General features: G+C 40.0%; 1 protein-coding gene across 2 annotated transcripts in view; it reads right to left on the minus strand.

Annotated features, from left to right (window-relative positions):
• Positions 1–2591: 2591 nt before the first annotated feature.
• The window catches only part of ZFPM2 (zinc finger protein, FOG family member 2), a 443641-nt gene continuing 432313 nt past the window's right edge, over positions 2592–13919 (minus strand). For both annotated transcript variants that reach the window (XM_037133398.2, XM_037133397.2), the window contains 3 exons: positions 12473–12679; positions 9004–9228; positions 2592–6098 (listed from right to left, as the gene is read on the minus strand). In XM_037133398.2, the coding sequence (XP_036989293.2) occupies positions 3607–6098; positions 9004–9228; positions 12473–12679 (2924 nt within the window). In that variant the 3' untranslated portion in view covers positions 2592–3606. The remainder of the gene's footprint in view (positions 6099–9003; positions 9229–12472; positions 12680–13919) is intronic.

A 13919-nucleotide genomic window follows, 5' to 3' on the forward strand; every position in this document is an offset into this window, starting at 1 on the left:
CTAACCCCCATTTAGAATGTCTCGATGGCCTTCTAACTACTCTCCCTCTCTCTCTAGCACCTAGGTGGGCCTCGTACTCACCCCGTCACAGCTGTTCCCAAACACAGTTTTCTTTTCATGACTGTCTTAAGAAGCAAGGTACAAAGCAAGCCCATAAATCTCAGCCTGGCATTCGAGGTCTTACAATACCAGATCCCCATTTCTATCCTTATTTTCTTTTACCTTTCAATACGAGCCTTCTTCTTTTGAATTTTTTTTACTCTTTATCCTCACGTGCTACTTTCACACTATGACTTACAATGATCTCTCCGTGTAGAAATACCATTTTCTTCCTCTACACCCTCCAGGGTCTAGTTCTAGTCTGAATGTCACTATTGCAGTTGATGCTACCTGTTTTCTTCCGTGAATGGCTAGTGGAACTGGTTTTCAACTATATAAATAATACTTGATATATTCTTTTGGCTCCAGTACACAAATATTTCAGGGCTCCCGAAAGGACAGGTAGCCTTTCTTACCAATGTAGCCACCTTTTTGGATCCTACCCTATCCACATAATCTTTCCCAATCTCTTTCAACCCATATTGGTTTCCTTTTTTCTTTTTATCTTTCCTCTCTATTTAGTCTCATTCATCCTTCACACCTTGTCCTTAGTGTTTCCCAGCACTGTCATGCATTGGAACCACGTGGACAAATTTTAAAAGATATTAATTCTCAGAACCTACAAACAGGCATTTTCTTTCATTTATCTAGTGTGAGGCCCAATGTGCCAAAAATATATATACATAGGCATTTAGAAAATGTTGCCTAAGTGATTGTAACAAGAGAACAGGGTTGAGAAGCACTCACCTGAGCCAGATTACAAGCTCCTTTAAAAATCAGTCACATATTATACCTCTTTGCCTTCATTCCCAAAATAGTGGGTAAAATCCTAGGTGATCAGTAAAGTTGTGTTGATTGGCTGCTTTTGTATTTTTTTAAAGAAAGAAGAAAAACAAGAGATTGAGAAGAGGTGAAGGGATTAAGCAAAACAAAATACAAACAAACAAAAACAACTCCTAGACACAAACACAGCAAGGTGGTTGTCAGAAGGGATAGGAGTCAGGGAGATAGAAGAGGGTTGAAGGATAAATGATGAAGAAAGGAGACTTGACTTGGAGTGGTGAGCACACAATACAGTATAGAGATGACATATTATGGAAGTATACACCTGAAACCTATATATACTCAAACCTCGGTTCTTGAACATGTTGGTTCTGAGTTCGATTCTTGATGAAGTTGTTACAGAAAAAAAGATCTCAGTTGTCTGACAAAACTTTGGGTCTCAATTCTTTACCTGACAACCTTTTCATGCTGATATCTGTATAATCACTCACACGTCTCTCAGGCAACAAACAAAGGAGATTTGGTTTTTGAACAAATCACTTCTCAAACAGTTTTCCAGAACGATTAAGTTCAAGAACCAAGGTTCCACTGTAATTCTGTCAACCAATGTGACAGATAAACCTAATAAATTCAATTAAAAAAGGAGATTGGGAAAGAAAAGTTCCGTGAAGAATACCCAGATGCACCAGTTCCCGTCTGAGAACTAGGCAGATCTTTAGGAACATCCCATGGATCTCCAAGGGTCTGATACTTTAAGAGATTCCTGCAAAACTTAAGCCTACCAATTATGTTCACCTCACTACTTAGTCATCCCAAAGAAAAAACATCAGTTAAGGTCAACATTTCATATTTAAACAATTATTCTCAACAAGCAACTGGAGAAATGTTCTTGACAACAGAGGATGTTTTTAAAGAAATATTTTGTCACCGTGGTTGTATGTGATGAGCCTAGCACCTGATGTTCATTACGTTACCAAATCCAATGTGGTCACGTAATAATGCATCACAACCTGTCTACAAATAGTGCTCCTCAGGCACAGCAGAGGCAGTTGCCTTCCCTGCCCAGGATGTTTCTGAAATCCCAGCAGACTGCAGTCTGTCGTTGACCGGCAGTGGTGTCGTCCTGCCTATTAAATCACATCTCAACCCCTCTGGGGAGTCCATGAGATCCTCCATGAACCACACTCCTCCCCAGGCCCCCTTTGAATGTACAAATGAGATGTGTGAAGTCTAGTCTTTTACAAATTGCAAGCAGGAAACACATGCATCTTCCACTCATCCGAGTCGATTTACCATCCCCTTTCTCAAAATGTATTGTCGCTTTACCATCCCCTTTCTCTGGTAAAGTCTATCTAAAAGTTGGGTGCGTTTGATAAACGTTTGTGCTGATTCCTGTGTGTAGACTTTGTAAGCCTTTTAGACACTCATGGAATGGTTCTTTTTCTGTGCTGCACTGGTTGGGGGGATGGAGAACAGAAAGATAGTGCTTACTATATACAGTTAAAATGAAGAACCTTTCTAGTTCCTTAGCCTGGAGTTTCCAGTTCATTTTAATACAATAAGTTATATAAATTAGGACCATAAAAAGGACAATCTATTGCTGTACTGGTTTGACACCCTGTTATCATAGCTATTAATGATGTTTTGAACTTTTTCTCATCATTTATAAGGTTTCCCTTATATTTTAAAGGAAGAAAGTACACGAAACATCTCCAACAATCTGGAATTTTATTCCATCCATATACATGCATAGTAACAACATTTGTTGAGAAATTATTTCTATCAGAAGTAGAACATTATCTTTGTGATCACCAGGTGCAGTATTGCTACTCTTATATTTAAATAGATCTTATATATGAATTAAATTCATACTTGCAGCATTGAGTTCAGGGTTTCGATTTAGACTGTGCCTTTCAAAAGATAAAACTGATTAATACTACCTCATTTACTTACAATACTGCTTCCAGTAATTTTGTTCATTCTTTATAAAGTATTGCATTTAACAGCAAAGGTTTAAAAATTGAGACAGAGAGCTGCATCAGCGAAAGAAAATACAAGTACTATACAAGAAAAAAATTGCCATCTTCATTTAACATACATGTTTAAGATTAAGAAAATGGACAGAAACATACGGCTACATACAAATGCAAAGCCTAGTGACTAAGAGACTGTATTTGCTAAAATATAAAGTGCAAACGGAGCCTGATTATCCAAGAATTGAAATCTTAAGGCGAACTTATAGCATGTATACTTAGAACATCTTTGCAAGTTATATTTTAGCATATACGTATATATCTGCAACAGCATATAAGAAGAAATCAAGATACACAAGTGCTTTTGAAGCTATTTCTAAAATGCTTTTCTGTATTGTTTGTGACTATTTTCTTTAAAAGCTACTATACAGTGCAAACCATATGTGCTACACAATAACTATACAATTACATTACAAATGACTTTAATATAAAGTTTTTAAATAAAAAATAACATAACCACAGCTATGAATACTGCTGGTAAAATAAATTAATTTTTTGAAAATGGCACCAATAATACACTTTACTAATGGACTGTAATGAAATTACACCTTAAGTCTTCCACTCAGCCATGATGAAGTGTCTCCTGATTGCCCAGATATAATTCAAACAGCTTTTTTTTTTTTTTGGACTGGGTAGAACAACATATTAACACTGGTACCAAAGGTGGCAGATGTTTATTTAGTTAGTTATTTCATTTGACGTGTTCCGCTGCATGTGATGAGCAATAAAACTTCTTGTGAGTTATAAAGTTTGAGAGGTTGTTGAACTGGATGTCACACAGCCGGCAGTATTTCCCGCTGCTTGGAGCCTGGGTGGAACCATTCACACCTTTTGCTATACTAGACAACTGTTCCTCCGCAGACGGGATTCCTGGTGAGACGTTCTCATTTGTGGCTAACGGGTTCTCAGAGATCCAAGAGGGAGATTTGTGGCCTTCTTCATGCTGAGGATTCTGGGAAACGTTCTCTTGCTGTGGGTTGGCGGCGGGTCTCTCATCCTGCTTCAGTCCACCATTAACTATTACCATGCCTCTGTTTTTGGGCAACAAAGGCAGGGAATCCTTCTTCGGCACAGCACACCCATTTGAGGAAACCTGACTTTTAGGAGATTCATTTTCCGCATTTGTGCTTTGCTCTATGTCAGCGTTATGGATGACAAGTGAACCAGAAATATAATCACTGGGCTTTATTCCATAGTATGGAGAAAGCTGGTCGGCTCCTTTTGCCTTCTTTATTGCTCCGGGATAAAGGCATTGTGGAAGAAACAAATGTTTGTTTTCTTCTTTTGTAGCAATGAGCTGAGCGGCTTCACTAAAGACTTTCAGGCCTTGCAGAGTGGCTAAGTGTGATGAAAATAAGTTTCCATTGGGGGAAGGCTGCTTCGGATTCCCATTTTTCTCACATTTTATTATGCTTCTCTCATAGCTGACGTCAGGGCTGTTTCGTTCGCTCTCTGGATTTGGAAACACTTTGCTGTCGAGCTGACCCAGGTCATTACGCTGGTGGGCAGTGACCGGACAGAAATTCTGCTTGTGGGCCAGGTAGTTTTCTACCTTATTGAAGCTGATCTTGCACACAGTGCATTCGTGGTAGTCCAGCAGCCTTTTGGGAGACGTAGTCGTCCGCTCAGACTGGGATAAACACTTTTTGCTGAGATCTATGGGCACATCCATCTCTAGGCAGGAAACACTGGAATGAGTAGTGTCACATTTGGAAACCGGAACACATTTGTTGATCGTCAGAGAAGTTTCCAAGTGCTTTGAGACAATTCCTGGAAAGATATCACATCTTGGGTGGTAGCACTCTCCTAGCCCTTCGGTGGGTTCTTGAGTGGAGGTACAAGGATTGCTGAGGTTGCCTACGTCAAGAAATCGCTGTTGGACCAGTGGGGGCCTTTGTTCCTGTTCAGGTAGGCACATCTCATACATCTTCCTTCGCTTGCGTGTGCGCATGGTTCTCTGCATGGCAGGCACTTTGCTGGAAGCCGACCTTTTGAGCGGTGGGTCATGGCGTGTTGCGCAATAGTATTGCTTATGGACCATGTATGTTTCATGCCGGCTGAAGGTAATGTTGCAAGCTTCACAGGTAGTCTTATTTGGGTCACTTTCTCCATCCACTAAGGGGACACTGGGATTTTTCACATCAACAGTTTTTCCATTAATTTTATCATCATTGCTACTGGAGGTGGAGAGCTTCTTAGCTTGAGAGGAAAAATCCTTGTCGTGGCTCTTCCCATTTGGCCCAATTAAATCTAAAACGGTGGAAGAATTGATGCAGGATGTCGGAAGCAGTGGATTCTCCGCATCAGTAGAATGAGCGGCTGGGTTGAGAAGGTTTATGGAAGGTTGGCCAGTGTTGGGACTCACAGCCTCAGGCATCTTGTCTGAAACACCCGGGAACTCTGGGGACTTGGCCATCTGCTGCCATCGGCTGCTGCAATAATGTTTTTTGTGCACTAGATAATTATCCAAATTATTGAATGTTATGTTACACTCAAAACAAGTAGCCCCCTTGGGCATCAAGGGGCTATAAATAACAGGAGGGTAGCTACTGCTTCCGTGCCTCAGTCGCCGGTGTACCAGCTCAGACATCTTGGCTAAGATCTCTGAAGCTTGAGGGACCATAGTGATGTCTTGGGGAAAAGCAAACTGAGAGAGAAAAGGACCCACAGGGAAAGAAGGCCCAATGCTAGGCTGGACTGGAGATGAGGCAAGTCTTGGACTCGAGGGCTCAGACTTTATTTTCGTGTAAGAAAAGCTTTGTTTATTTGTTGTAGGCTGTATCTCTGGTCTCTGGTTAGTGAGAAAGAGCTGAGTCTTTTTCTCACACTTGTCCAGCTCGGTGTCAGAGCTCGCATCTTTAGTCTGCATGGCCTTTTGACTCTGAGGGAGTTCGCCTCTGGTCAACAAGTCGGTGGCTGGCTGCAGGCTGTCTTCGGTGCCACTGGGAGAGTGTTCCATGTCACTTTCTCTGGGAAGCTTGCCTCCGGGAACGTGGAGCTCCTGGTGCTGCAGTAACTCCCTCTGAGTCTGGAAGCCGAAGTGGCAGTGGTTACATCGGAAGGCAGCTTGAGTGAGATGGGAGAACAGGTGCTGGTGAAAGTTGATCACAGAATCAGCGTTGTAGCTGCAGACGGTGCATTTGAGACTGGCACCCGGCGGGAGGAATTCTTCCATTTTCACTCCTGGAGAGACAGACAAAACAAGAATACTGAGAACCTCACCTGTTGGTTTTGTAATGATTATGAACCTTTACTAATGACCTAATGTCTTCAATACAATAGGAATGAGTTGAAATACTGTGTCAGAATCTCATTTGTGGTGTTAACTTTTTTCCTGGAACATCTTTTCACCATGTACGAGAACAGTAATAGCACTTTATAGTTTCCAAATCACTTTCATGTGTATTATTGAATCACTGTCCCCAATTTACAGGTCAGGAAATAAACTCAAAGATGCTAAGGTAATTGATTATGAAAATAAAGCTATTCATTAATGGAACCATGACTGAATCTCAGGTTTTATCATTTGTAATCCAATAACTTCTTACAACAGTAGTATGTTCTACATCAGGAAGAAGTAGGCATTCATCAGAGTTGATATTGCTAACCTACGTGGAAATCAAATGATTCTCAGCGCTCTACATTAGGTATTTATTCAAAAGAATCCAAATAGGCACCATTTTGCAAAGTAATTAATAACCTAAGTTATCTTTGGTACAGTGCTAGATTTTTATTTATTGGTTTTGCTGAACATGATTTATCTCTCTCCAGGGCTGACGTTCAGCTGGGAGACACCAGTGTACAATACAAGTCATTTCAGACCAACATCCATGCAGATTGATCACCGTAGCCTATTTCTAATCAGTTATTAATTATTTTGAATATTACCAATGACTTGTGGTTAAACCTCACTGAGATAATGTGATTTCTAAGAAATATATATTTGGTCATCTGAATGACCAAATTTCTTATATATATTTGGCCTTTGTCCAAGGCTCCTGGCTCACAGCTTCTAAAATCCTTGGAATTGCCTTCATAAGTAAGCAAGGTGTCTTTTATTATGTTAATGAGGCAACCTTTGGAGAGCCCCTAGGTACCTAAGGATGGGAGGCTTGTTGCCTGGAAAAGGGATCCATTGAAACTTTTACACTTCCTTGACCCCCGACCTCCTGGGAGAGGGTGGAGGGGCTAGAGGATAAGCTCAATTGCCAATGGCCAAAGATTTAATCAATCATGTCTATGTAATGAAACCTTTATTGAAAACTAAAAGGATAGCGCTGGAAGAGCTTCGGGGTTGGTGGACATGCGTAGATTAGGGGAGAATAGGATACTCTGAGAAGGTATGGAAGCTCCTCATCCTTTCCCCATACCTTGCCTGATGCATCTCTTCTGTGTTCCAGAGTTATATTCTTTAACAATAAACTGGTAATCCAGTGTGTAAGCGGGTTTCCTAAGTTCTGTGAGCCACTCTAACAGACTAATCAAACCCAAGGAAGGGGTCTTGGCAACCCCTGCTTTATAGACAGCTGTTGGTCTGAAGCACCAGCAACAATTGGGACTTGCTTCAGCTGACATCTGAACTGGGGTGGAGCAGTGTTGTGTTCTTAACCTGGAGATCTGATGCCGGCTTTTGGAAGACAGTGTCAGAATTGAGGTGAACTGCAGCACACACGGTTGGTTTCCAGATAATTGCTTGATGGAGGAGAAGGGGACTCCCCTCCCCCAAAGAATTGGAATTGGAATTGGAATCTAGACACTTCTCCTCACTAAGGTTCACTCTAGTTCCCATTTGTTGGTTTACAGTTAAAGCAGGCTTGGCTCACCCTCTTTGTACTCTAGACTAAGATGAGAATTGCCTTTTATGTATTTATAAGCTGGCAACACAGTAGAAAAAACTCAGATCTAAAGGAACTTCTTATTCCTCTCTTTTTCTTCTTAACTAATCCAATAGTCATTATTCTATTGATCTGGAAAGATCCCTGCACCTCAGTTTCTGTTTTGTACATGGCTTGACTCACCATCTGAGACAACTAAGCTGTTCCCGTTCTCCCTGCTTTCCCACCAAGGTAAAGACAGCCCCTTTGTAGGGGAAGGGACCTCACTATCTCTATAGGTTCAAAGATGAAAGCTTGGACTGTGCTAGAACGATAGAGGTTGGAACTGGTGGTTTTTTTAAAACTCAGCACCAATTTCAGTTTTTTATTTATTCAACCCAAACAAAAAGAGTGAAGAAAGTCACCCACAAGCAGCCTACACATTTTGTATTACAAGCGCTGAAGAGCTATGATTGCCAAACATTGGTTTGCCCTACCCAGGAATGTTCCTAGAAATATCTCAAGTTAATATAACTTTGTCTATTTAGTTGGCTTTACTTTTGAAAATATGTGATGATATTTGGGCATACAATTGGGCATACAGTTCCAAGATAAACGGGAAGAGTTGCCACCTCGCTGTTAAGAGCAGGCTTAAAAAAAATAAAAACAAGCATTTGTTTTTCATCTAATTTTCTTAAGGAATTTTAAAACATAAGACTAAAAGTGACTTTATGTCATAAAAATCAACTAAGCTGTTATGATGCATGCTCTGGAAGTCAAGAGCATTTTACAGAACCATATTTAAAAGTTAATTTCTCTCAAGTGTGATTTTAATTGGCTCTATCAAAATAACAGCTTTATTCCAATTCAGCAAATACTTATTTTTTATGTACCTACCAGTTTTTTCCTGCCATGGGAAACAGTATGGTCAGTTCGCAAAGGCCACTTGACAGACACTTAAATCAATGAATGGTAGCGACAATCTATGAAGGGTGTTGAGATTTTTCAAAAATGATGGTTTTACTTCAGTTGAAAACAAAATAGAATGATTTTGCCTGCAACCTGAGGACAGTAGATGTTAAAAAAAAATTCCGACCCAAGTCCTTTGAGTCGAATGTAAGTGACACAACCAGCTGGTTCAGCAAGTTAGACTTTGATTTTATAAATATAATTAGATACAGATATAGGTACGTGTGTGTGCATGTATAAATAGATGTATGTAGAGAAAGAATGGAGTGTCCTGGAGCAAAAGAGGAAACACAGGAGGCACTTACCACTGTGGGAGTTCAGGTGCATCTCTAGGGCTCGGGCATTGGAGAAACTCTTGGTGCATTGCGGGAAGGGACACGGGCTGGAAATCTGAGGAGCACTGTCTTCATTTTCTTCCGACACCGGAGCAGCTTCCCTTTGCCTCCCACTGCAATAGTACATCAAATGGGCTTGCAGATTCCGCTCACTCCGATACCAGATGCCACAGGACTTGCAAGGGAATATATCCTCTGTAGACAAAAACACAGGGACATATCAGCTGCCGCACATTTGGGGGTTAAGCAGCATTTGGTTCAATCTGTCTCAGAGATTGCTCTCAGGTTCTGAATTAGGCAATGAGACAGTGAGTGATGAGTGCAGTTGTGAATGGTGTTGCTCCACAGAACAGGAGTAAGAAATTCTACACTCGATGCATTCACCTTCCTACAGACTCTAGAAATTGGTACCTTGGGAGATGCCAACACTCAATAAAACCAAAGCAGATTAATTTTAATTCACTGAAACTGTATATATGGTTTAGAAGTATATGCACTAATAAATGGCAATGTGGATTGGTTTCTTTGGTTAATTAAGTTTAAGTATCTTATGGCTGACTTGTAGTTTGCCTGATGCCAATCCCTGACATCATTTTTTCATTTAATAAATTAATTACAGAGTACTTACTCTGTGCTAGACTTTATAGTGTGTTGTGTGCCATTAAGGACCTCATAGTCTCCTGGGGTTGATGAACCAATGGTCAGGTAAGAATTGTAATTAGCACAAGATGACTGTTACAATGGAGGTGCCTGAGGTGTGTGTTAAGCATAAAAAACAGACCCTGGACTGGTGAAAGAACTCATTTGCTGGAAAGAGGGGAAAGTCAGATGAAGATTTAGAGGGAACATGATGACGTGCCTTAGCTGAGTTGTGAAGGATGCAATTGGTCAAGTGAAGAAGAGGGATGGGTCTTCCCGACCAAGGGACAGCTCGGGGGAAGCCATGGTAGCTTGAGAGAAGGCCTGGGGGAAGGAAGGCTGGCAGACTCTGTGGCTCAGGCAAGGCGCACAATGGACCCTGGACAGATGAGGCTGTAGAAAGCAGGGGCAGACTATCAAAGACCCTAAAGCCGTCTTCAGAAGTTTAGGTTTTTATCTCAGTGGTTACAGGAGAATTACTGAATCATTTTAAGCAAGAGACTGACAGACTCAGATATGAATTTTAAGAGCCAGTTTTGAAGGTACAGAATTTGGAAGGAAGACTTGACTGGTAGGAGGTAAACACAGTAATCTGAGTGAAATGTGACAGTTTGTGTTGTAGCTAAAGCCATGTCATATTTATGAAGTCATGTTACGATATGCATTTTCATGTATTCACTCATGAAAAATTTCTCCATGTGTGTGATTTTCCCCTTCACCCATTTATAGGTGAGGAAACTGAGGCTGCGTAACTTGCTCATGATCACATAAGTGGGTGAACTGGGACTGGAACCTAGTGTAAGACATCTGTTCCAGATGCCTCAATGGCAAGGGGGACAGAGAGGAAGAGAAGTTACTGCTTTGGGTGTTAGGGCAGAGGACAGTGTATCTCCTCGGTTCCCATTGCTATTCCATTCATTTTTAGAGGAGCCAGTGACAGAGAGGTGCTGAGGTAAGGCCACGGCACATATTGGGTGACAAAAACTAACACTGTATTGAGCAAACTTGGCACTTTTTATAATGAAAAGGGGCACCAATCAGAGGGATGCCAGATCACACTATAAACTGGGACTAATCCAGGCACACTGGGATATTTGGTCACATTATATACATAGGATTTGAAATTCCTGTAAGAAATACAGAGGAACATGGGGAAGGGCACAACAGGGGCCTGAAACTTGGCAGAAACAGCTGATTTGTGACTTGTGAGTGGCATAGTTGGTGAAACCCATGATAGTGAAAAAGATGGTGTTGTAAAGATAAGGAGAAAACTAAGGACCCAAAACCAGTGAATGAGAAGTAAGAACAGCAAGTGCAATATAGAATTTCAAATTAAATTATATACAAGATTATATGCTACCACTGTCTATTACTTACTCCCTCCCACCAAGTGAGTTACATTTACACTATTCAGAGAACCACATTGTTTAATAGAGTGTCCAGGCAAAGCAGGATCTGTTTGGCTGATTAGCTAACTTCAGAGTGAGAAGGTTGAATGCATCTATGCTGATGTATTTGGGATTAATAGTTACCTTGCTACAGAAGCAAAGTACAATCTTAAATATAATTAGAATTAACATTCACATATTGGAGCTTCACAGTAATATAAGGTACCCCTAGTATCCCTGAAGGCAAAGCTTTTTTCCCTTAAATTCAAGTTGGGCCTCTGCTATTTCATGTTCCCTACTATCTGCATCAAAACAAGGGTCTTAAAGAAAGTAACTAGTAGGTTGGGTTGGGTCCACTGGTTGGATGCAGACTAATTCCAGATACACCTGAGAATTTCTTTATTTTAAAGGATGATGTTACAGCAAGAACACAGTTGTTGTTGAATATATATATGAATATATGTGAATATATAAATATGAATATATATGAACTATATTGTTGTTCAACAACTATATACAGATATATATATATACACATACACACACACGTAAATATAAATATCAAGACAACACTGCAGTCTATAGGTTTCTCTTCTGTATCAGTCAGAGTCTCGGGGATTTTCAAGGACATTTTTGACTAAATGAAATATTTCACTTACCTACTAGCTGTAGAATCTATTCTCCTCTTGAGATAAAACTGCTAGTCATGTTTTCTCACAGAACTAGATAAAAGCAGAGCTGAGTGTATAACTCAGATCTTCAGATTCCTGGGTCCCTGATTTTTTGTCATATGAAGTGTCACTTTGTATGTTCAAGGAATACATTCTAAGTTCAACAGTCATTTTAACAAAATATAAAAGGGTATCTGTCAGGGCATATTTAAAAATCCTCCATATAAAGTATTCTAAGCTGATATGTATTTTTCTTTCTATTCTTATCTATTTTTTTTTGCATTTGCTGATGCCTTGATTTATCCAGGCCAAATTTCCTCTTCATCAGTATACCTAATCAAAATTTGATTTGCATTCTTTTCTTTAAGTTTTTAACTGCTGCTCTTAAAGAATACCAAAATCATTCTATCTAGGAGCATCAAGAAAGCTGTTGGGTTTCTTAGAGCTAAGTAGCCCTGAATGTTGTTTAACTGGTTTAGAATGTCAGCTTTGTGTGTAACATTCAGGAACTCAACCAGAAATGAATGGGAGAAGCAAACACACACACACACACACACACACACTCTCTCTCTCTCTCTCTCTCTCTCTCTCTTTCTCTCTCTTAGAAGATAAAATGAAATCACAACACTGGAGAAAAACGTGTGTCCCTGGCTGCCTATCAGTAGATACTTTTTTCCCTCTCCCATAAATACCATCACCGCCACAAAAGTATTGTACTGGGCTATTGCGCTCGGCACTTACTATTGACAATAGCTGTAGGCAAAATAGAAGCCATGGCAGCTTGCTGAGGAAGCAGCTGAATTGAGTCCAGCAGGCGTGCGGGGTACATCCCTTCTGTAAGAGTCATCTGACTAGCAGCTTGTAGCCTTGAGTCAAAATCCACCACAAAGGCAATTAGCTCTTCACCCTCGGAGATGACCTTTGTAGTTGTGCACCAGAGCTGACCTCCTATTAAGAAGGGTGGGGGAGAAAAAGAGAGAAAGATAGAATTGACATAGAATGCTTGAGTCTGCTGTACATTAGATGGATGTAAATAGAACTTTCTCATGTTTTTCATAGAAGTTTCTAGGCAGTGTTTGATCAAGAGAACAGCTGTACTTCCCTCCAATGGGGGAAATTGTACTCCTTGCATTAAATGAACTGTTCAGTGACCAATAGTGAGAAAAGACTAAGAACCAAGTATAGACATAATCTATAGCAAGTTCTGTCAACTTCTTGCCTTAATCATTAACCAGGTTATTACATGGTATCCTAAGAACAAGCATGGTAGGGATCCAACTGAAGAAATTTACTCCAGGTGAGCCTTAGAAGCTACTCTTTTTGTACCTTCTGGAAGTAAGAAGTTTATTTCCCTTTACCTCCCTCCTACCCTCCCTCACACACTCTTCCCCAAACACTTTATTATATGGATACCAGATGTCCAAAATCACAAAAAAGTAAACAGAAGCTACTAAAATCTAGAAAATTTTAAAAGTCAGTTAGTTTCATGCTCTTTATGTCTGCTGACATTATTTTCTTTATTGGCTCAGTGATCTTTACTTATATAGTGTTCCTTAAAATGTGGCTTCTTTATCTCCGTTTTCCGTGATTGAACTTCCCGAGGAGGAGATATGCCGAAGATCCTTTTCAAAAAGGCTTATTTAAATAAAGATTTGTTTAAATGAAAAGAACTCTTTCTTCAAACACTGAGATATACTCTGGCTCTGTGCTTCAAATGATCATGTGTGGTGCATTAAAAAGAAAATTAACTATGCAAGTACATCTTCTAATGTATTGGAATGTGATAGTGGATGCTCATTTATTTAACATGTTTAGACAGGCAGAGCACTTATATTTTGTTATCTACATTCTCAGGCCTAGATACGTATCCTATACAGTTATAGCTGAAATAATGTGGCAATACTTGATATGTTATAAAGCTTTTCCCTCCTCACTGTGTATACATTGCTAGCCTATATATTATAGTCATTAAGCAGGCAAAAATTGTACCCATTCTGATAAGTAATACTGCTTTGTTTATCTTTCAGCATTACTATCTTTTCAACTGCACTTCATTTTTTCCACCCTCAAAGGGATTATAGTTTTCAAACAACTTGTGGCAAAAATCTAGTGGGGAAGATAACAATACCATATGACACAGCAGAGTTGCATGGACAGATTGGGACATTGTTCTAGAGGAAACCTGGAC

This window comes from Artibeus jamaicensis, unplaced genomic scaffold (genome assembly GCF_021234435.1).
Source record: "Artibeus jamaicensis isolate MK-2021 breed Jamaican fruit bat unplaced genomic scaffold, CSHL_Jam_final scaffold_916, whole genome shotgun sequence".
In the NCBI taxonomy this organism is placed as follows: domain Eukaryota; kingdom Metazoa; phylum Chordata; class Mammalia; order Chiroptera; family Phyllostomidae; genus Artibeus; species Artibeus jamaicensis.